Below are 21,293 nucleotides of genomic sequence, written 5' to 3' on the forward strand. Positions count from 1 at the left end.
TCGTTTCTCGTCAGGTCTTGTGGTCCTTAAGATCTAAATGGAAAAATAACGTTGATTATAGTGTAAAGTGGGCACTTTGTGCGAAGCGAAAGGTCCTTCCAGCACCGACGTCAACTTTTTCAGTACTATTTACTCATGACACACCACACGAAGGAAGCGTCTTGAAGCTATTTCTGCTAAGCATAAGCACTTGGCAACTAGGAGAAGTCATTTTTATCTAAAAAGGTGCTTTTGTTTTTGAGATTTAACTCTAAATATACCGCTGATAACAGCAACTGGGCATTTTATGCAAGCCTCTAAAGGTCCTCTTTCACCGACGTCAACCATTTGAAATGCTGCTCACTCACATCGTACCTTCCTGGATAGAACGCTTAATGGATTTCTGCTAAATATAAATGTTGAAAAAAAATCCTAGATTTCTTTTTTATTGCGCAAAGGTTTGTAAGTTTGGAGATCCAACTAGAAATAAAACGCTAATTATAATGCACACTGGGCATTTTATGCAAAATGAGGGAGGGCTTTTTTTCCTGCATAGTAACCCTGTTAAAACGCTGCTCACTCACAACACGCCTTGCTAGATAGAAAATTTAACGTATCTCTGCTGAATATAAATATTGAGAAGTAGGACCCTTCTTTTTCATTTCCTTAAATTCTTGTGGGTTGTGAGATTTCATTAGAGATATAACGCTGATTATAGTGCACACTAGCATTTCATGTAAGACGAGGTAGGTTTTTGCTACATAGTAAACCTTTTAGGATACTGTTCACCCATGAAACACAGTAATGAGGCACCAAATTTGATAAATTTTTGGTAGATTTACATCTCGGGGAGTAGATTTATGCTATTTTCAAGCCTCTAGATGGTGTGGATGGTGAGATCTGACTAGAAATGTACAATTACAATCGCAACAATCTGGCTCATTTTGCATGTTCAACCCATCCCCAATTGTTTCTCAGTCTGCAGCAATACTACGTTGGAGACTGCACGTTGCGGGCCCCTCTCCAAGAGAAGAGATAGTAAAACCGTCCATATATCTTAGATGGGTAAATATCACAGAAATGATCTTGTCACATTCCTCTTTGACGTGTTTGGTGAAATGCAGACCTCGAAAGTTGAGAGATTCGAGAGCGATACATGCTTTCTATTGATATTAGTCGGGTAGGTGGGGAAGCAGTCTGTAACTTTCGTGGCTCTGCTGTGGTATGTACCGTACCAAGACGTTCTACAAGCGGAAACTTTTCCCAAATGAATCACGCTATCTCAACTGACATCTGTATTCTGCTTCACGGCCAGTAATTTTCAAGTTTCTGAAGAGTGCACGATGCTGCAATGCAACCTGCCACTTGAATGACGGCACGAATGTACCGGTACAAAATTCGATATCCCTTAGCCACCGTTTCCATCGTTGTGGGGTTGGGGCGGGGGTGCTTATAAAAGGTCCCCTGTGATCTTCAAACAGAGCTTATCCTTGCCTTACCAGCGCCTTAATTGTCACCCACCAACAGCGCCTCCGCACGCCGGCGCGAATCAAGCAACTCTTTGGCGTTGTGTTTCCTTCGTCCCGCACCGCAAGGGGTTTGGTGCGGAGAAGTTGACGCGGGGCCTTGAAAGTATAGCGGCCCGCGATGTCGTCTGATCATTAATTTCGATCAAGTCCAGTCGGTCGCTCTCCTCTTGAATTGAGGTTACAGCACATTGATTGCCACTCATCATCGTTCCTGGTTCCAGTAGCATGCGGTCAGGTTTTCTCTGCAGGAAAGCCGTGACTTCTTTCTGTCGGCGTATTAGTGGCGCTTTTAGTCTGCGGCAATGAACCAGGACCACCCAAGTCCTGCAGTTGTTCACACGTTTAAATAAGAACAGGTGCTGTTCGGGCATTGAGGAAACAGAAATCATCCTTCAAGGTATTGTGAGTAAGATGCAAAAAAAAAGTCCAGTTCATGTTAAAAGCGTCTGAACAATACCGAATGGTTACCCTATCTTCATATCCTCACCCTTAGCTGCAGCTACTATCCATCTGTGGCACATGTTATACCCAACATGCTGACACTCGCAGCTATTCCACGGCTTCTCGCCGCGGCAGCAACCATGTTGATCGTGACAGCTCACCACGACTACACCACGTCGGAGGCTGGCAACCCCTTCGTGGACGGATGGTACGCTGATCCAGACTGTCAATTCTACCGAGGTGAATACTGGGTCTATCCGACTTCGTCCTACCCGTACGAACAGCAGACGTACCTCGATGCCTTCTCGAGCCCAGACCTGGTCAACTGGACAAAGCATCCCAGAATCCTCACCAATGAAAACGTCACATGGGCGCACAAGGCCATGTGGGCCCCGTCCCCCATCTCGCGCAACGGCAAGTATTATCTGTACTTTGGCGCCAACGACATCCAGACCAACGATGAGCTCGGCGGCATTGGCGTTGGCGTTGCGGACCGCCCAGGGGGCCCGTATGTTGACGCTCTGGGCAGGCCCCTGATTGACAAGTTCCACAATGGGGCCCAGCCCATTGACCAGAACGTTTTTATTGATGACGATGGACAAGCCTATATATATTATGGAGGCTGGAGTCACTGCAATGTCGCCAAACTAAATGAAGACATGATATCACTGGGGACGTTTGATGACGGAACCACATACAAGGAGATCACTCCGGATCAGTATGTCGAGGGAGCGCTCATGATGAAACGAAATGGGAGATATTACTTCTTTTGGTCAGAAGGAGGCTGGACCGGTGAGTCTTTATGAGCCCTTATTCTTGTTGAACTGCCTTTCCTGTTGCTAACATGCCTTGATGGGTTATAGGGCCTGATTATGCGGTCAGCTACGCTATTGCTGATAGTCCACTGGGTCCTTTCAACCGCATCGCCCGGATCTTGCAGCAGGACCCGGCAGTAGCCACCGGATCAGGACACAACGGTGTGCTAAAGGTTCCAGGAACTGATATACACTATATTGTATATCACCGACACCCCTTGGGCGACCAAGACGGAAACCACAGGCAGCTGGCATATGATCGGATTTACTTCAACCCTGACGGCACAATCCAACCCATCACAATGCTCGTCAAAGACAACTTTGCCGATGGGAACATGATCGGCTGGCAGACATATGGTGGTAACTGGAGCGTCCACGATGGCCACCTTTTTTCTGGGGATGGAGGCAAGGGGGATAAAGCTGCGCTCAATGTCAACTTTGGCGACCAGGTGCTAAACGCTGACATCACCCTGATATCCGGCGAAAAGGACGCCGGCCTCATCTTCCGCGCGTCGCAGCTCGGCCAAGGCGAGGATCTTTACAGCGGATATTACGCCGGGATCAGTGCATCTGGCTACATTGTTCTAGGCCGTGCAGTCGTGGAAAATGGAACGGGTACCTGGCACGAGCTGCATCGAGTCAAAGGAGTGGCCATCGAGACGAGCAAACGGTATCATCTTCGCATCCGGGCGGTCGGGAACAAGATTGACGTGCTGTTGGGTGATATGGGAACCCCAAAGATTACGTTTGAAGATGGCGAACGTATCGGACAGTGGGACGCGCCCGCAAGCGGGACGGTGGGTGTCAGAGTGCATACAGCGGTTGCGCAGTTTGACAATATCTCTGTGGCGAAGGCGTGATGATTGATAATTATGTGAAAAGATTTAGCTACCGAAATTTATTTGCCATGATTCTGTCGCAGCCTTTGAACCATTTGACAGGTAGTCTGGAGCAATGAGACTGGCACCAAGGCTGTAATCTTCAAATCCACCCATGGCGCGAGAATTAGGATTCGATGGATACACAGATCTATACATGAGTACTTGCCTGAAACGGAATATGTGGAGACTCGATCTAAGGCATACTGTTATCATCAACATTTGTACAGCGGTGTAGGTACGCCGACGAGATGTACACCTGAAGGTTTCAGTCGGGGCTCGCTCAACGGTCAACAGTGACACTCGGTGGTATATCCAGCTGCGAATACTCAAGCGGTGAATATCATCCTGAATAAATCCCATCAATCTGTGCTGTTCGGACGATCCTATGTCTCTTTTAGTGTATCTGAATAACGCACACCAACTCAGTTTTCGTTCCAGACCTCAACGTTATAAAGGTAGTAAGTAGTACCTGCCAAGCTGCATACCTGACAGAACCCAACATCCATCAATCAAATCTCATGCGGGGATACCCCCCTGCTCCGGGTACAACTTCCCCCGCAGGTTAAACTGCTGGGGACCCACAACATCATCTGTCAAGATGGGAGGGAACCTTTACCAGGTTCTTCTGCAAAGAAGTCCCCGACTTTCTCATTGCGCAATGAAACAAAATTAAAGATAAACACCCGAAGAAAAAAGGAGACATATGGTAAAACTCGATTGTACGAATTGAAGAAAATAAGCAGCCCTACCGCCCGGAAACCAAAAATAGACGCCACATAAAAAAAATAAAAAAAAGCCCGCCTTCAGCATGGCCAAACCCGAAACAAAGTTCAACCTGGGCTCGGTCCTAGTGGTCGGAGGCTGTGGCTTCCTGGGCTCGCACATTGTGCGCATGCTCCTCGACGACTACAAGTGCAGCGCCGTGTCGGCCGTCGACCTGCGCTGCACCCGCAACCGCCGCGAGGGCGTGCAGTACCACGACGCCGACATTACCAACGCCGAGCGCCTCGTCTCCGTCTTTGACGAGGTCCGCCCCGACGTCGTCATCCACACGGCCAGCCCCCTGGCCCAGGGCAACAGCGTCGTCCACCGCGACATCTTCTACAAGGTCAACGTCGAGGGCACGAGGACGGTCGTCGAGGCCTGCAAGAAGGCGGGCGTCAAGGCCTTGGTCTTTACGAGCTCGGCCAGCGTCATCAGCGATAATGTTTCGGACCTCATCAACGCCGACGAGCGGTGGCCCATGATTCGCGGGGATAAGCAGACCGAGTACTATTCCGATACCAAGGTATGAACTGTCGTCGCGTGACACATCTACAGCCATGTCCAACAAGCCCCAAAACACCACGCTAACCTACCGCACCCCACCCATCAACAGGCAGAAGCAGAAGAAATCGTTCTCAAAGCCAACGAGCCCGGCAAGCTCCTCACCGCCGCGATCCGCCCATCCGGCATCTTCGGCGAGGGCGACAGCATGGTGACAGCCAACCTGGTTAAGACGTACCGGGAGGGAAAGTGGAAGGTGCAAGTTGGCGACAATAACAACCTGTTTGACTTTACCTACGCTGGCAACGTAGCTCACGCCCACCTGCTCGCGGCGCGTGCTCTCCTCGTGACCTACTCCGCCAAGACGCAACCGCTGGACCACGAGCGCGTCGACGGTGAGGTTTTCCTCATCACCAACGATTCGCCCGTCTACTTTTGGGACTTTGCGCGCCTCGTGTACCGCGCTGCCGGGAACCAGGCGGGGCTCGACAAGGTCTGGGTCCTGCCGCGCGACGTCGGCATCGCCCTGGGCTGGTGCTCCGAGACTGCCGCCTGGCTGCTCGGCAAGCCCGTCCCGACCTTCAGCCGCCAGCGCATCATCTACAGCACTATGACCAGGTACTACAATATCACAAAGGCCAAGCAGCGTCTGGGCTACGCCCCGATCGTGAGCATGGAGGAGGGCGTCAGGAGGGGTGTGCAGTACATTTTGGACCAGGAGAAGGAGACGGGCAAGCCCATTTGCTGAGTAGGGCGGGTTGGGTAGTAAAGGATTTTGCGTTTATGAACCTTTTCTTTAAGCCGACTTTATGACATGTATACATAAATCATTAATTAATTCAACAGATGCCAAACAAAAGAAAGTACCACCCTGCGATAGTGGCGCCAAGAAAAAGTATCCCTCCACAAATTGGTCTGGGTCTACTCCGTAGTTCGAGTTTGCTTTGGAGATAAAGTTTGATTATCCGCCTGCAAAAGCATCAGCACGATAACGCGAGAGTGAAAATCCAGCCCAAGTCGGGGTAGATATACAAAGGTAGAGGGGGTAAGTTCCAACACCCTGGCACAGTATAAAAATGACGGGATTGCCCAAAAGCCATGAATTTTGGGCTAAAAAGGGATTTTTAAAAACTGTGCCATGCTCACGGAACATACCCATCTAACCTTTGTACATCCATTGATCAGAACGCTCAGCCTTCCGGCTCTGTAGTCCCTGAGTACAGGAACTTCTCTCCTGCAGGGGCCAAAAAGGTTGACCACCAACGTGCACATGATTATTCCTGGGCTTATTTCCCATCCCAACTCTGAACCTGCATGCCTGCCTACCTAATCCAAAAACTCTATATCCCGCCAAGGTATTTTTAGCAATCAAGCAACGTTACAGTTGGAGCAAAAAAAAAACAAAAAAAAAACCTCGGATGGGATCGCTGCACTTTAAGAGACCGGACGATCGACAAAAGTTGCAGATCAAGGAAACAAAACAAGCGGAGGATGGGAAGAAAACAAGGAAAACCTATCGAGGGTCTTTACTTTTTTCTGTCTCTAATCTCATAACCATAAGAAGAAACCTCAAAAAAAAGAGTTACGAACACCACAGCATGCTGTTCTTAGATTCATAGTTTTTTTGGTCAACAGGGGAAGAAAAGACCACGCAATGCGGGAAGTTGCTCCACAGGACAAAGAAGATGCTACATATTCCTCTACAAACCCAGAACTTTGTCAAGAAAAGTAAAACCCTTCTAGTAGTCATTCATAATAGGAAAGGAAACAAGAACAATAACCCAAGAACTCCTGGTAAAAAAAAAGTAACAAAAGGAATAGTGAAGAGAAAAAAGAAGTGTACCACAAATTATATGTGTCTCCACTACTAAGTAAAGCCGGCATCACCAAAAAAAGGATACGACACGAAAAAGAATTGTAAGAAAAGAAGAAAAGAAAATAAACAGACTAACAAGCTCGCGCCACAATATTTGTGGCCTCTTGAGCTGCCCAACCAAAAGGGGGTATATCGAAACCTTTCATGCTAGGTAAATGTGGTTGGTTTGTGTGTCCACACAACCGTACGCACAACAGACACGCCACGAAAAAAGAAAAAAAGAAAAAAGAGAAAAAAAAGCCAAGTGTCCCAGTTAATCAAGAAACGACCCGGGTGCGAAAGCCAACCAAAGTAGAGGGACCCGGGGTGTCGCTGGTCATCTTAAATTGCGGCAAACAAAGAAAATGTTGATCAAGGAGCTGTTGTGTCACCCATTCCTGTCGCCCGTCAGCCAGTTCCAGTAACACCAACAGAGCCCGGTTGTCTACTGTTGTTTCCCCATCCAGAGTTCCTCCACTCTCTCCGCTGGCCACCACCCCGATCAGATGAGGGCTCCCGGCTCATCCCTGGTGAAGGGTCAAAGTCCTGACCGTACGGCGAGGGCTGCCCATTGTCTTCATGCCTCCTCAGTGGGGTATTATGCATGGAGCTAGCGTATTGTTGCTGATCGTGGACGGGACGCACGCTGCGCTCATCTTGCCAGACCGCAGGGTCGGTATCCACTCGCCTGGCAAATGGGCGATTAGGTGTGTCGTGCCGACCAACAAGCTCGTCACCGTGACCCCGAAGGCCACCGTTCATTAGGGGGCGGTCGCCAAATCGTTTGAGGATCTCTTTGGTTGTGAGATCCCCATTGTTGTTGAATAGTGTTGAGTCGCTGAGGATATCAACAAGATCATCGGGCACCTGCATTGCTTTGTTAGATATCTACGTGAATGAGAAGCAAAAGTGGCCATGACAAGAGTCTCCAAAGTACTTACCAAGCACATCTCTTCTATGTCCTGGATGAGTGTCTCGACTGCCACGATGGCAAACATGGGATCGCTGTCCAGAGTAAGGGCCTTGGATTGCAGATAAAGAATGTTCGGTGCAATGACGGTTGCCAGATTCTTGACGTCCATCTTGGATCCCGACTCATCATCGACCTGATGGAATGTTCCTGCCCACTTGAGGAAGCAGAACAAAATCTCAAGGCAGTCCCTGTGACACTTGGGCAGCAGGCAGCAGATGAGATGTAGGCACTGTCGCCTCTTGTCCGCATCTTGTATCTTGGCCGCGGTCAACCAGAGGTTATAGAGCTTGTGTGTCATCAAGGGATCCGGTAAATCTCTGAGGTAGCGCTTCAACAACGCAGCTACTTGCACAACCGGCTGCGAGCTCAGGTTAACACTGTCGCAGCCTTCCCGGTCGATTTTCTCGCAAAGTTCACTAAGCTTTTTGATGTTGCCGTTCTTCCTGAAGACACCCTCAACCGACAAATCCATCTGCCTCATCGTCGCCACAATGTCGTCGACGATTGCGGGGATGCGTAGCGTTCCGGGCCCCACACCATCTGTCGAGTCGGCGCCGTCGCGTTCAATAATCATCTCCAAAGGCACGCCGAAGACGCCCTTCTTCTTGACGTTCTTCTTGCCATCATTCTTGAAGGCCTTTCCAAACTTGTTCCAGAAAGTGGCTGGTTTTCTTGACTCGATGAATCCCAGCAGCTCCTCGAGTTCAAATTCATTGTTAAGCAGGGGGTGCATCGTTAATACCGCAAGGTGCCTGACTATGAAATAATCCAGATTCGAAAGCTCCGAAAAGTATTTCCTGCCACCAATGCCCATGACCATGCCTCGCTGTGGCGATGGCTCTCCGTGCGATCGGGGACCTCGACCCGGAGAGAAAGCACGGGGGTTGTTGGAGTTGAGATTCGGTTCTGTTGCGGGGGCACGGAACAATTCCTGGCGTTGGAAAGCGTTGGGTCTTTGCTCGCGAGCCTGCTCGGCCGCTACGATGCGGGGAATGTCGTCTAATGTTAAGGCATCTTGGTTTCCAAGCATTGAGTCCTCTGCACGTTCGTTGGCAGGGTCCTCGACAATCGAGAACCCTGGCTTGCGCGGATCACCGGAGTTAGCCCCTGCTGAACCGGGACGACCGGCTGTCCCATCTGGTCCCTCCATGATACGTGATGTCCTGGCCTTCCTGACGCTGGAAGACAGCGCCTTGTCAAGACGGGTGCTTTTCAACCTCTTGACATCGTTTACTGCACTCTCGTACGAAGACTCGCGCTGGTGCATGCTGCCGGCGGCAAAACTCTTAGATCGCGCCTCACTTCGCAAGTGCGGTGGCAAGTCTCGTTGTCCGTCGTGTAAATCTTGGGGATGGCCGTCCTCTCTGGGAATCGCACCCGTGCTTCGTAATATTTCCAACAGTCTCGCCAAAGCCACCTTGAGCAAGTAAACATACTGCTGGAGCTTGGTGACCCGGGTGAATGGGGGCGCATTGTCTGCGTAAAAAGAACCGCAGTTGGTGCAAAAAATCTTTTGGTCGTAGGGGTTAAATTGCGCATCGTGCAGACTCCTCCCCAGTTCCCTGCCGCAACGATTGCACGCCACACATGCAATGTGCCACCGTTTCTCCTCGTTCTTCGCACACTCGTCCTCTATCGGCTTGCGACATAGGCTGCACTGATCTGAGTCGTTAGCCGAGAGTCGCGACATGCCCATGGTGATCGAGAGCGACTGCTCTTCGCCTTTCAGGGACTCGAGATTTCCAAGGTCGTCGAGAAATTGATACAAGCCGTCCGACGTATTTCGTTCCTTCTCTATTCTCAGAGCGCCCTGAAGACAAATCCGGATCAATAGCTTGAGGTAGTGTGCCAGACCGGTTACCAAGGAAAGTAACTCTTGTGTGACTCCAAGCTTGCGAACCTCCTTGTCCTGCGCCTTAGATAGTAAGGAAAAGAAAGCGACAATCTTTTTGCACAGCAGTTTTGCCTCTCTGCCATACGACAAGGCTATGAGTACGAAAAAAAAAATTGTTAGCAAAAATATTCATATGTCAGCGCGGCCAGCTGCGGGGCGACCGATACTGTCCTGCGGCTCTGGCCGAGACATTGCACAAGGGAAAAAAAAAACTTTGTGTAAGTGATTACAGGGGCGAAGTTTCGGCATACCCTTCATTTCGAGTTTCGTCATGGCCGCATCGAGGCCATCTGCTGATTTGAATAGAATGTCGACGTGCCAGATGAACTTCTTAGCGACCATGACACCATCCACGTATGCTCCATTGCTCACGTGAAGCAGCATATCTGATATGCAGGCGGCAGATGACTCTTCGAACGTGGATAGTGTGCTCCATATCCTGTAAACCTTCTCCTCCATGCGCTCTTCGCCGACCTTAACGAGCTCGCGGCTAGCTTGTTCGTCCTGGTCAAGAGATAGGGCTGATGCCTCCTGGGGCGGCGTGAGGCGGACATTCCAGAACTTGTGGATCATGTAGCATTCAGGATGCCAATGTTGGTTTTGGCCGTTGCGATAGATCTCGACGAATTGTTTGAGAATCGCGGTCTGGCATCCGTTGCACTTTTGTGCGAACTGAGTGGAATAGTGGTAGTGACAGTATACACTGCCATCGTGCTCGTAATAGCTGTCCTGGGCTCCGAATACGGTGTCGCACAGGGAACAGGTGAAGTGGTCGACGTGATACTTGCGGTCTAGTGCTGTTATGTAGGATCCTCGCAAAGCATTGCCACATTGGTAGCAGAGGAGGCCTAGACGACGGAAGTAGTCTTTCTCGCACAGAGGGTACTGGCCACCGCCGTTCTCGTCTTCGGCCGGGAAGAATTTGGACGCTACTATTTGTCCGCAATCCTGCAGGGCAAGATGTACATACGTGTTAGCAAATCCAAAGACGGCAGGGTGTATGGACGTTACACCGTGCAGCCATGCCAAGAAAGGCGCCTTGGTTAGCATAGACGAAGACTCACCCGACACTTGAAGCAGTCCAGATGGAATGTGCCATCCAGTGCCCTCACGAACTGGCCCGTCAAGGGCTCGCCGCACTTGGCGCAGATGCGCAGCTGCCCGCTCGCCGAGCGGCCATTCCTAGGTCGTGACCGATTTCTCTCCGCACTGCGGCTTCGTTCGTCGCGCAACCTGTCGCCGCCTGCACTCCACGCGGGTGACGGTGCCCCCGGGGGGACGGCCGAAGGATAGGCACCTCCATTCTGGCGAGGGGCTCCCATGCTCAGTTGCAAGGCGTTTTCGCGATCCATTTGGTAGTTTTCTTCTCCTAGAGCAAGACGATCACCGCGCCCTCGATCGGCGGGTGGCCCATCAAAAGGGTCGGGTGCAGACATTGCTGTGTCTGCCGCTTTTTGATGTGGCGGTGGGAGAACGTTCTGTCGCCTCCGCTCGTTTTATGGATCGGGTCCCGGTGGATCGTTATGGCTGTCTGACGGCGATGGGTTTCGCCTTGGCTCACCTTGGGCGGGTCCCGTCTCGACGAAGGTGTTGTGGTATTATTAAATCGCCGCGTTTTCGGGCAGTGTTAACAACAGGCAAGACTGCTGGTCGGTGGTTAGGTAGCAGTCCTGATGTCGATTGACCGGGAGCAATCAACATCAATTCGATGTTGACCTGAGCCGCAAATCAAAACGCATAAGAGAGTCCTCATTCAATCCAATCGGTGTAGCGCGGGAGGGGCTTGTGTCGGGTCGTAGTCGAAAGTCGGGCCGCGCGAGGGTTGCAAAGCCGCGACGACAAAGAATGCGAGGTCGTAATGGTTGTCGTCGAAAAATAATACAGACTGTGCGGTCGATTGAGAAAGAAGAAGAAAAAAAGAGAGGGAGAAAAATAAGGTAAAAAAAGATATTACTCGGGCCCGACGAGTCCTTTGGATTTGATGTTGGGACAAGAAGCAGATGAGAGGGGGGACCCAATCCTGTCAAGTTAGGTTCCCGACGATGTTCCAGTGCGTGCCGGTTGGGCTGTGCAGAGTGCGGCAGAGGTGCTTGCCCGCTGCTAACTTAGTACACAACGGGTCTGGGTACCTCCAGTTTACCTGTGCTGTGCGGAGCTGGGCTGCCGTAACTCTCTTCAGATTGGGTGCCGCAGTGGGCCGCAACATGCAGATTCAGGGCTGGCAGGTGACAGGCACTGGCAAAGAGGTGGCATGGATTTGGGAGCCCGCTTTCTTGTGGCTGGTCGGCAACCAACCCGACCTTCTCTAACAATTTTGAGGATTATTAGACCACCGCCAGCAAGCTACCCTGCCTGCCTGCCTGCCTGCCGCGCCAGGCGCATGATTACGCATACGATACATTAAACTATTCTGCTGTTTGTCGGATTTTACGTTTTGTTTTCTTGTGCCTTGATGTCCCTGATGGTTTTCTCATGGGTAGGTTTGATGTACCAGGGAAATCGAGTCGGACAGCCAAAGCCAGCGGCTACCCGTGTCATTTCTCGGTAACTGGTAGAGAGATGATCCTCAGGGAGATTTTTGGCGGCAGGAGACGAGGCCACCAAGGGGTTGCTGACCCATGGATTCAATTGACCTGTACCATATTCATTTGGCTGCATTGTTACACAACCGATTCTAGACGAGTGGGCGCCCGGGATGGACCCTTGTCACTGGTCTGTACCTGGCCGGCTCGTCGTCTCGCAGTACAGTACATGGACGCCACACCATACTGCTAGGATGGACGCCTCAGAACGAGTGAGAGACGGCAAGACGGGTAAAAAAAAACAAAAAAAAAACGAGATGATAATCCCGATGACTGCTTATTACCACAGCGTGCAGCTTCATCCCATCACAGCAGGTCAACTTTGCAGCTGTCACTTATCACTGTACAGTAGTACTGTAAACTAAAAGGTACCTTTGGGTTCGTTGCAATGTTTTTTTGTGCGCTCCAACACTTTCCAGAAATTTACCAACACAGCGCCCCGGCCGTTAGCCTTGGTTAGCATGAGGACCTTTTATGGAATTAACCAGCTAGTCTATATGAGAGAGTCTGAGCCAACGTCCCTGCGCTGAAGAACAAACCCACACTCTAACAGAGCGCGATCCACGCCGTTGGCAAACGCGTTGTGCTGTTGACCGAATCCCCGTCCCTGCAAAAAAAAAATCCCCGCCATGGTCACGTGCTGAGCCACCACTGGTCTCCAAGGGCACATTATTCTCTGTAGGTCAGCGGCTTGCATTGAGGTGGGGCTTTGAATCACCAGAGTCAAACAGACTGCAAAGAACGTGGACAGGAAATAGACAGGGAAGGTCTATGTACTCCGTACTGGAAGAGTTTTTATTAGTGTGGCTAATCGTTCTGTGTACCACACCTTCATTACTAGTAGAGTTTATTCAGGCAAAGAAAAGAAGCAAGGTAAGGCAGGTAAGAAAAGCATCTAGATGCCAGCATGTCAAAACTAAAATTAACAAACGTAATCAAATGCTTCATATGCAATTTCTCCAAAGGATGCAGCCAAAGGAAATAGAACGATAAAAAAAGAAAAGATCCAATCGGCACGTGCCATCCGAACAAGAAACGGCGTGCAAACGATAACGGTCATTCATCAAAACCCGATGCCATTGGCTTTGTCTGGTTCAATCCCCAGGAAAACGACCTACCGTCGACCGGGTGCTTCTAGCTCAAGCCTCATACCCGCACCAACAACCTAAGCCGTTTTTCTATCAGGGCCCTGCCCTCTGGGGTCGTCCAAACCTCGTGGGGGGACTTTTCGGCAATGTCCCAGCTGAGCAGATTCCTTGTCAAGCTGCACAGGTCTCTCTGCTTGCCCTCCCACTCACTGTCCTTTCTTATCTTTACCCCAGAGCTAACAATTACCAGGGGAGTATTCTTGTACTGTATGGCACGGCTAGACACCACATCCCGCTTGGTGAGCGAGTTGGCGACTAGGTTCTCCTGGAGCTTGGCAAACAGGTACTTCTCGGTTTGGTACACGGCCCGTCCCCATACTCGATCCGATCGGCTACGGCCCCGGAGAATTGCGCCTGGGATTCGGTCGATGCCGAGTGGTGCCAGAACGCCCCACGCCCACAAGGCGAAACCTCGGCCGGGATCTGCTGTACGGTGAAGGAGGTCTTCGTGCGCCGGGTCGATCATCATCATTCCTTTCACTTCTCTTCCGTGCCTCGATGAGAAGATGCGCGAGTACAGGGTGCCAGTTCCAGCTCCGACCAGGACCCAAGGACCACGCTCCCCAGCTCTGGCAAGCGCCTCGCTCAAGGCTTCAGTAGCCATACCAGCAGACAAGGGTGACGGAGCTGTGTCGCTCTGGAGAGGATGGAAGGCATGTCAGTACTCGTTCCTTCACTAGGAGGTAGACCCGCCAGACAAACAGTTGTCACTTACCCATGCATATCCGGGCCTATCAGCGAAGCAATACCTGTTGATGGTGCCGTTTTCCTTTGCATTCTCGAAAAATTCCCACAGACCATCTTCGACGGGTTTCCCGCCGCCCTCGATGAGGACGGTGGGAATTTTGTCGTCCGTCTTGTTTCCACTGCAATATACGTGGATTTGGTACTTGTCCCCGTCAACCCAATATTTCACACCTGGTGCCTCGAGCGAAGAGTCGATTGCCCTGATGGTCAAGGTACATGTCATCAAGCCGGCGGTGATGCACAAGACGAAGATGACAATGCTGGCGATTCCCACCTCGGTCCACTCGAGCAATGTCCTGCGGGTCTCTGGCCTTCCAGTCAGACGCTCTTCTTCCTCCCTCTTACCCCATTGGACGGTGTGGTCTGCGGCAAGAGTCCACGTCGCCATGAGAAAGGCCCCTGTGCAACTATTAGTCTCATTCCCGAACGCAGGTGTTGGATCAAGTCGTCTGGAAGCATACATATGACACTAGTGGAGCCTACAAAAGCTTCCTCATGCCTGAGTTGGCGCACGGCAAGTATGATGATGGTATCTGCCAACAACAACCCGGCCAGCACCCCAGACAAGATCCTCACGGACTTGCTGGGCACGGCAAAGAACAGCAGCGTCACCGCCAGCAGGCCCAGCGACATGGTCGCGTAGCCAAACGCAAAGAAGACAGAGCCGCGGGTCTGCAAGCCGGGCGGCGTCACGAAGATTGAGACGAGCTGTAATACCCACCACATGAAACTCAACATGGTGAATATGACCGTGACCCAGCGCATCAGTCGCACGCTCCACAGGTTGTAGGGGGTGACGGCTGGGTCGTCGGGACTCAGGTACCGCGGCGTCGCATCGCTGTCGAGTCGATTTGGCAGGAGCCGTGTGTACTCGTCAGGCGCGCGCTGGTCCCGGTGGCTGACATCGGTGTCGCCGTTGGCCTGGTCATTATGGCCGTGACTGACGTTGTTGACATTCATAATGTCAGGACTGGGAATCTCGACCTCGCGTGTTTCCCAATTCAGACAACAAGCTGTATACAGGGGTGCTGTCGTGAGATTTCCTGATGTGGAATGAGAAACCAACTGATCAAGACCACTAATTACACTCTCTCCAAGAAGGAAACAACATGCGAAAAATAAAAGAGAAAGAAAAAATCCTGACAGGAATTGGATCCTACGATAAACACCCAAAAAGTCTCAAACAATAGACACGAGCATTGAACGAGGCGGTTGATTCATTACTTATTTTTTTTCCCTTTGTTCCAGCACTCCGCACACCAAGCTTGGCTGCGACGCCCGAATTGTCCATTTGCATTGCGTCATAGATGCCGCAGTGTGGAATTTGGAGAACCGATCAACGAAACTTACATGTGTCCTAGCTTTCCTAATTGGGAATAGACGACGCCATCTCCCCGTCACGGTTCGACACGCAAGAGACGTGAAATAAACCCAAAAACCTGGTGATGCTTTTTCTTTTCTTCAAACATCCGCAGAAAAGAGAAATGGGAGTGATATCATGTCGATTGCAAGCTCGGTTCGGCTAAACGAGCAGAGAATAAGAAAATCCAATTTCCGTCGAGTAACACACGCGGTTTGAGGCGGACTTCTACATCGTCATTCAGCTGACCACCCCGCTGACCAGGCCAGTTTTTGCACAGCCTGGAGGACCTGCGACTAGGGCGTAAAAATGTGGCGGGGAAGGATCGGTGATTTTGCGCGTGTTGGTTTTGGGTAATTTCGATCGGGGGCTACGATACAAGCACTAACGATCTCGTTTTGGTGTGCTCAATGGTTTTGCTTGTGCGTGAACCGTGGGGAGTTGGCCTAGAAACAGTATAGGTACGAAGCCATTCCCAAAGTACTGCACTGGTTTTCAGCACCGATGAAAAGGGATTCGCTCCGTACATGGTAGCGATATCCGTCCGGTCCTCAAATCAATCAAGTTCTGGTAGGGTTGGAAGGATCGGTGTAACTGGAAGCAAAGCATTACAGCTAACAATTCCAAGGTGAACAAAAAGCCATAGAGCGAGCAGGAAAGTGTTCGAAAAACACCCTCAGCTGCGTTCTTCGCACAATGGTGCAATAGGACTGTGTAAGCCAAATGCGGCAACCGGCAGATGCGGATGGTCACCATTCAGATCGTGCCAGTTACACGAAATGCAATCGGGATGGCGGCAGAGACAGGAACACAACTTTTTCCACAATATAATGACATTAATCATATAAAAAAGAAAGAGAAATCGCTAACTGTTATCCTTCTTTAAGCTCCGACGCTGACCTGGGAATATGCAACATCTCATCACTCATCAATAAAACAGAGTCATCCACTCGTGTCTCGACCAGCCACGGCGCAGTTTGTGTTACTCAAATGCCACAAACCACCCACTGAGACCTCGGTTCCTCGCCTCCTCAACCCCTCTAAGGTCCTGCCACGCGACGACGCGGCAAGGAGTTCCTATCGGATAGATTTTAGCGTTTTGTCCCTCCCTACACCATCGCCCTCACTCAGGCTTATCAAACAGCGTCCCGAGCGTGCTAGCATACGACTCTGTCGAGTGCGACGAGCCGGCATGCGACGTCCTGGACCCCAGCCTGTGCAGCGCCAGCCCGGACGGCCCCAGCGAGCTCGCAAACGCGGCCCTCGCCTCCTCGGCGCGGCGCATCACCAGCTCCTCGGGGTCCGGCCCGCGCCCGGACGGCCGGATGGCGTCCTCAGGGATGCGGCCGGCAGGGAGGTGCAGCTTTGCCGTGGCGCGCGGGTCCTTGCGCGAGACGCCCGCGTTCTTGTGCGCGTCGCGCGTGTGCTTCTTCCACGCTTCTGCCGAGGGCTCGCTCGTGCTCACCCACTCCTTGAGGGAGGCTAGGACGGAGCGGCGTTTTTCTTTGGGGGCGGTGGTGGTGGCTGCGGCCTTGCTGGTGGTGCTGCTGCTGCTTGATGATGTTGGTATGAGTCTTGACCTGCGGCTGCTTGATGATGGTATGCTGGGGTTTGGTGGTGTTGGTGTATTTGACTTCATTTTGGCTTTGGTGAAAATGTGTGTTGTGGTGGTGGTGATGTTTGTAGGTGCTGGTCGCTCGCTCTTTCGAGTCGAGGATCAGTGGTGAAGTTTCTCCTCAAACGGGTGACTGAAAATGCTTGTCGACTAATATTTGCTTCACTGTGATGACAACTCGAGACAAAATTGTCTGTGGGTAGCATCTGATGAGGTTACTGAGTGTGATGAAAGGTAGAGCGGAAGCCTTTCTTGCAATGAGGGGATGGGCTGTATAAGAAATGCACAGGCCTATGCCAGAGCTGAAAAAATGGAAGGCTTCTAGTGAACACTCGTATATATTGTCTAAATCATCCGTGCATCCAATGAACCCGCGGACATGCATTCATGACTCTGAGCCAGGCAATAAAGGGAGAATAAAAGAACGAACCAGTCATCATTGTCTTTGATGTCAACCCAACCCGACCCGACGGTGTTTTAAAACCCAAAGAAATAGAGCTCCAGCTGAAAAAGGACTATACTTCGCGTCTTCGGGTTCCCGGACATGCTTGCACAATATCGAAAAATCAGGGCTGAGACCCCAAGGAAAAACTAGCGCCGGAACTAGTCTCGTCCTCCTTCTTTCCCCCGGTCCTCCTCCTCGTGTTCCCTTTTTTCTCAGGTGTGCGTTCGGTTGGGTGGGCAATTGGTTTATTAGGTGGCGGATAGTTCTTTCCGGATTTCGGTTTGGTGCAGGGAGAAAGTGCAAAAGCCAAAAAGACCAGAGCTGGGCCCGTTTTGGGCGGGAGACATGTGGTAAACATGTGGCATACGTCGCCTAGTCGCACCTAGACCCCACGGTTATCTGGTACTTTTATTTCTTTGCTATCTTTAGTGTCCTGGGTTTCTAATTTCCCAAAGACCCCAAGAGGCAGCCCTCGATGTTATCTATTTCTGTATTAGAGTCTACGGTATATCCGTCAGAACGATCTTGACAAGGGTTTACTTGAAGCCGTCAAACCCCAAGTTTGTAAATTAGATGCACTAGATCCAACGTCTTGTTCCTCCGTCGACAAAGAAATGTTCGGGATCGGCAAACCAACAAAAAGAAACGTGGCCTAGATCTCGAGAAAGATCCGTGTGTTTGGTGCTGGAGAAAGGGGGGAAAGAGGGGCCCCAACTGAACAAACAACCAAGGTGGATCATCACCTTACGCAAGACCTACCGGTACACGCCCAAAAAAGCCCTTTAAATTTCCAGTGGCTTGCATTAGCTCCTCGTCCGAGGAGGGGAGCTCGCCTAGTCTAACTGTTGATGTACTAGGAGCTAATGGTTAATGCGACAAAGGAAAATTGGACTTTTTGGTCCATTCTAGGGCTAGTTCTACAATGGGAAACGTAAATGTCAATTCAGGCGATTCCGGGGCAAGATGGTGAAAGGCACAAGTCTCGTCTCTGGTCAAGAGGAGCCGTTGACAGCTTAGTGCTGTTTGCTGTATATTAACGTCGCTTTAAGCCGTGGAACGCCGTCAAAAAAGTCGATAAGGCTGCTGTCGCATCAAGGGCTTTCGCTTCACTTCCAGACGCAGACAGCTCGTAAACTAAGCACAGCTCACGGTCAGCAGCAAGTCGGTGACGACTGAACGGGCTTACATACCTACCTTTAGTCATGTCCTTAGCTTATACGTCAGAGAGACGGTAGAACTTGCTTGGCACTTCTGGCCAACATCATCAGCGTCGTGCCATGACAGATGCCTTATCCTGTTTTCTTGGGGCTGTTCCACGTTATTCTTCTGGCAAGCAGATGTTTTACATGACAAATCTTCCAAGAGAAGAATATAATCATAGGGAAAACTTGATCTTCTTGATCTTGACCCTCCCCACGCTGATCGGTACTTTGGTAGGCTTTGGATAGCTTCATGCTTCTTCGAATCAACTAAACGGTATCTCGTGGGGTTGGTGTGGATCATCATCAGCTCCTATACAATCCTTATTTTGTACTCTTTGACCAGTATCTTGATTTTGTACACGACGTGTTTCCCTTCATCATCTAAATACCGACTCTTTACAGTTACTCCAGCACAAATTAGCTATTTCATCGCATCTTGGGCACGTGTGTTTGCTACTTTCGCAAGAGTGCTATCAGAAAGCTCATGCGGCGTTGGCATCAGCTCCCTTCTCGAGCAGTAGCTTTCCGTGGTACATATAACCATCAGCGTATGTAGCATAGAGAGAGAGGAGGACTTGAAACCCGGGGGTTTTGTTTGGCTCCCAAAAAGAAAAAAAAAGGAAAAAAAAGCGTCAAACGCAGAGCGCAGCCAATTCTATACCAAGGTAGAGGAGGCAGCCATGTTTTCTTTTCTGTCCCCGAATCATCAGGTCTGGGTCTGCTCCGGCGTGAAGTAGTAACGGTTTGGTCTACTATAGTGGTAGGAGTAAAAATCTGTCCCCTGGTACAGTGTTCGCTGGTGTGGGCTTTGTAGGCTTGGCCGACTTTGGTAATGGTTTTGAACAGAAAAATAATCTGGGTGTTTGGTGGTGCCTGCGAACAGTCAAGTTAACAAAGGCCCACACACATATATACGATAATAAGGGGTGTTTTTTTTTTTTTTTTTGCCTGCACCCGCGGTAGCTCCATTTTGGTGACTCGGTCTTTGCTGTCGCAAATCAGGTTATCGGTCTTTCCGTCGCAGATCATGTTATCCGCCTTGTTTTTTTTTTTTTTTTTTTTTTTTCCAGAAAAAAAAAATTCACGACCATGCCAGTGGGCCTGATGAACAAGAGCTCCAGTCTTGCCGTCATTCAATTCTCTGATCAAGCGACGAGTCAAATGCAACGCAGCGCGTGACCCGCTCAGCTCTGAAAAGTGGGTGTAAGAAGGAAGGACGTTTGAGAGCTCATCTTTAGACAGTTTGAAAGGAGAGATAGAACCTTACCAATTATCCGTATAATAACAACGTTTTGTTGATCGATCGATCTACGACAGGCCTATCATCAGCATTAATTAGACTTTTCCCAAGGCATAGGGAGGAAAAGCCGGCGTGTTAGGATCGTGCCCTTGCTTTAAAAGCATTTGCGCGGCCCCCTTGAGATTATGGCGACAAGCACATTCAAGCGCCGACGATTGGCAATAATTACTGTGGCCCCATTCTTGGAACCAAGCATTACAGGCATATTCACTGGACTCGAGCAATTCTTCAGATGGGCATGACCCGAGCACTTCGGATCGGCATAAACCGAGCAATTGCGAGATAATTGGTATACTTGGGGGCTGTTCGTTGTGGGCCCCCTCAAAGAGGGGGTTACAAAACCTTGATTTTCGAAAAAACCGTGGGCCAGCAAATTTGTTAGCAGATCGCTAACAAAGTAGCTCATGAAAGTTCGATTCACGTTCGTAAACACTACACCCACGAAAAAGGTTAGAATTTGCAGATAAATTGAAGCCGTGAATTGCGCTGTAGATATCTATTTCTGGAGTTTTGGCTCAATCGCCCTTTTCCGGTCGCTCAAGCGGTCACAAGGCGACCCGGGTACTTCCAACTCATCCTTTCTACCACCCGGTATTGGCGGCGAGGAACGGTCTTCAAGCGGTCTCGTATCCTGAAGTTGACGGGGAGAGGGTGTAGCCAATGGTATATACCGTGGGAACGGTTTGGAAGGCCTGTTTGGGGCGGGAGGTGAGGCTGATTGCGAGGATCGTGATACGCATATGCTGATAGAACAGGCAAAGTCGGTATCCACGGTAATATTGATCTGGGTACTTGTATTTCCAGCTGAAATTGGCCCTTTATCGACGAACCATGACTGTGAGGGCTGTGAATCGGTCTTCTTCCTTTTTCCAGGGCGTTCCCTGACCGCCGGAACGTTCTCCGGCGTGAAGCCGAGGTCCTCCAGATATCTCTTCTGTTGTATCTTAATCCCGTTGGGCATGCCCTCTGTTTCTCGCCAGCGTTGAATAGCCTGATTCTTATCCCTATACCACGCATCTCTGACGAACTTTTCTTGTTGGTATAGGGCTGTTTCCTCGATCAACGCCTGTTTGGCTTCGTGAGCGACCCGCATATCTTCTAACGTATTAGCGGTCTGGAACTGCTTGTCTTTTGACTTCAACGTCATTTTGACTTTGTAACGTGAAGCGCGTTGAAGGCGTTTTTGCTTATTCGTCTGCTCTTGGGCAACGCGTTGCTGTAGGATGATCGCCTCGTTGGCAACGGCTTGTAAATCCGAGAT

General features: G+C 50.5%; 5 protein-coding genes across 5 annotated transcripts; 2 read left to right on the top strand and 3 right to left on the bottom strand.

The window, feature by feature from the left end:
- Positions 1-1,497: 1,497 nt before the first annotated feature.
- On the top strand, positions 1,498-3,819 carry MGG_11400 (endo-1,4-beta-xylanase D). The gene is made up of 3 exons (XM_003713442.1): positions 1,498-1,910; positions 2,058-2,741; positions 2,813-3,819. The coding sequence occupies exons 2-3, from the start codon at positions 2,090-2,092 to the stop codon at positions 3,622-3,624; spliced, it is 1,464 nt and encodes a 487-aa protein (XP_003713490.1). The 5' UTR covers positions 1,498-1,910; positions 2,058-2,089; the 3' UTR covers positions 3,625-3,819.
- A 433-nt stretch (positions 3,820-4,252) lies between these two features.
- Positions 4,253-5,830, top strand: MGG_11399 (sterol-4-alpha-carboxylate 3-dehydrogenase). The gene is made up of 2 exons (XM_003713443.1): positions 4,253-4,933; positions 5,024-5,830. Exons 1-2 carry the CDS (start codon positions 4,454-4,456, stop codon positions 5,657-5,659), a joined length of 1,116 nt encoding a protein of 371 aa, XP_003713491.1. The 5' UTR covers positions 4,253-4,453; the 3' UTR covers positions 5,660-5,830.
- A 672-nt stretch (positions 5,831-6,502) lies between these two features.
- MGG_04377 (rho-type GTPase-activating protein 1) lies at positions 6,503-11,673 on the bottom strand. The gene is made up of 4 exons (XM_003713444.1): positions 10,698-11,673; positions 9,885-10,581; positions 7,708-9,725; positions 6,503-7,633 (listed from the first exon to the last, which is right to left on the bottom strand). The coding sequence occupies exons 1-4, from the start codon at positions 11,067-11,069 to the stop codon at positions 7,175-7,177; spliced, it is 3,546 nt and encodes a 1,181-aa protein (XP_003713492.1). The 5' UTR covers positions 11,070-11,673; the 3' UTR covers positions 6,503-7,174.
- Positions 11,674-12,999: 1,326 nt separating this feature from the next.
- MGG_04378 (uncharacterized protein) lies at positions 13,000-15,418 on the bottom strand. The gene is made up of 3 exons (XM_003713445.1): positions 14,572-15,418; positions 14,079-14,509; positions 13,000-14,000 (listed from the first exon to the last, which is right to left on the bottom strand). Exons 1-3 carry the CDS (start codon positions 15,068-15,070, stop codon positions 13,362-13,364), a joined length of 1,569 nt encoding a protein of 522 aa, XP_003713493.1. The 5' UTR covers positions 15,071-15,418; the 3' UTR covers positions 13,000-13,361.
- A 1,175-nt stretch (positions 15,419-16,593) lies between these two features.
- Positions 16,594-17,109, bottom strand: MGG_04379 (uncharacterized protein; the record flags this gene model as incomplete). Its single annotated transcript, XM_003713446.1, has 1 exon — positions 16,594-17,109. The coding sequence occupies one exon, from the start codon at positions 17,107-17,109 to the stop codon at positions 16,594-16,596; it is 516 nt and encodes a 171-aa protein (XP_003713494.1).
- Between the last annotated feature and the right edge of the window lie 4,184 nt (positions 17,110-21,293).

Source organism: Pyricularia oryzae, chromosome 2, assembly GCF_000002495.2.
Source record: "Pyricularia oryzae 70-15 chromosome 2, whole genome shotgun sequence".
In the NCBI taxonomy this organism is placed as follows: domain Eukaryota; kingdom Fungi; phylum Ascomycota; class Sordariomycetes; order Magnaporthales; family Pyriculariaceae; genus Pyricularia; species Pyricularia oryzae.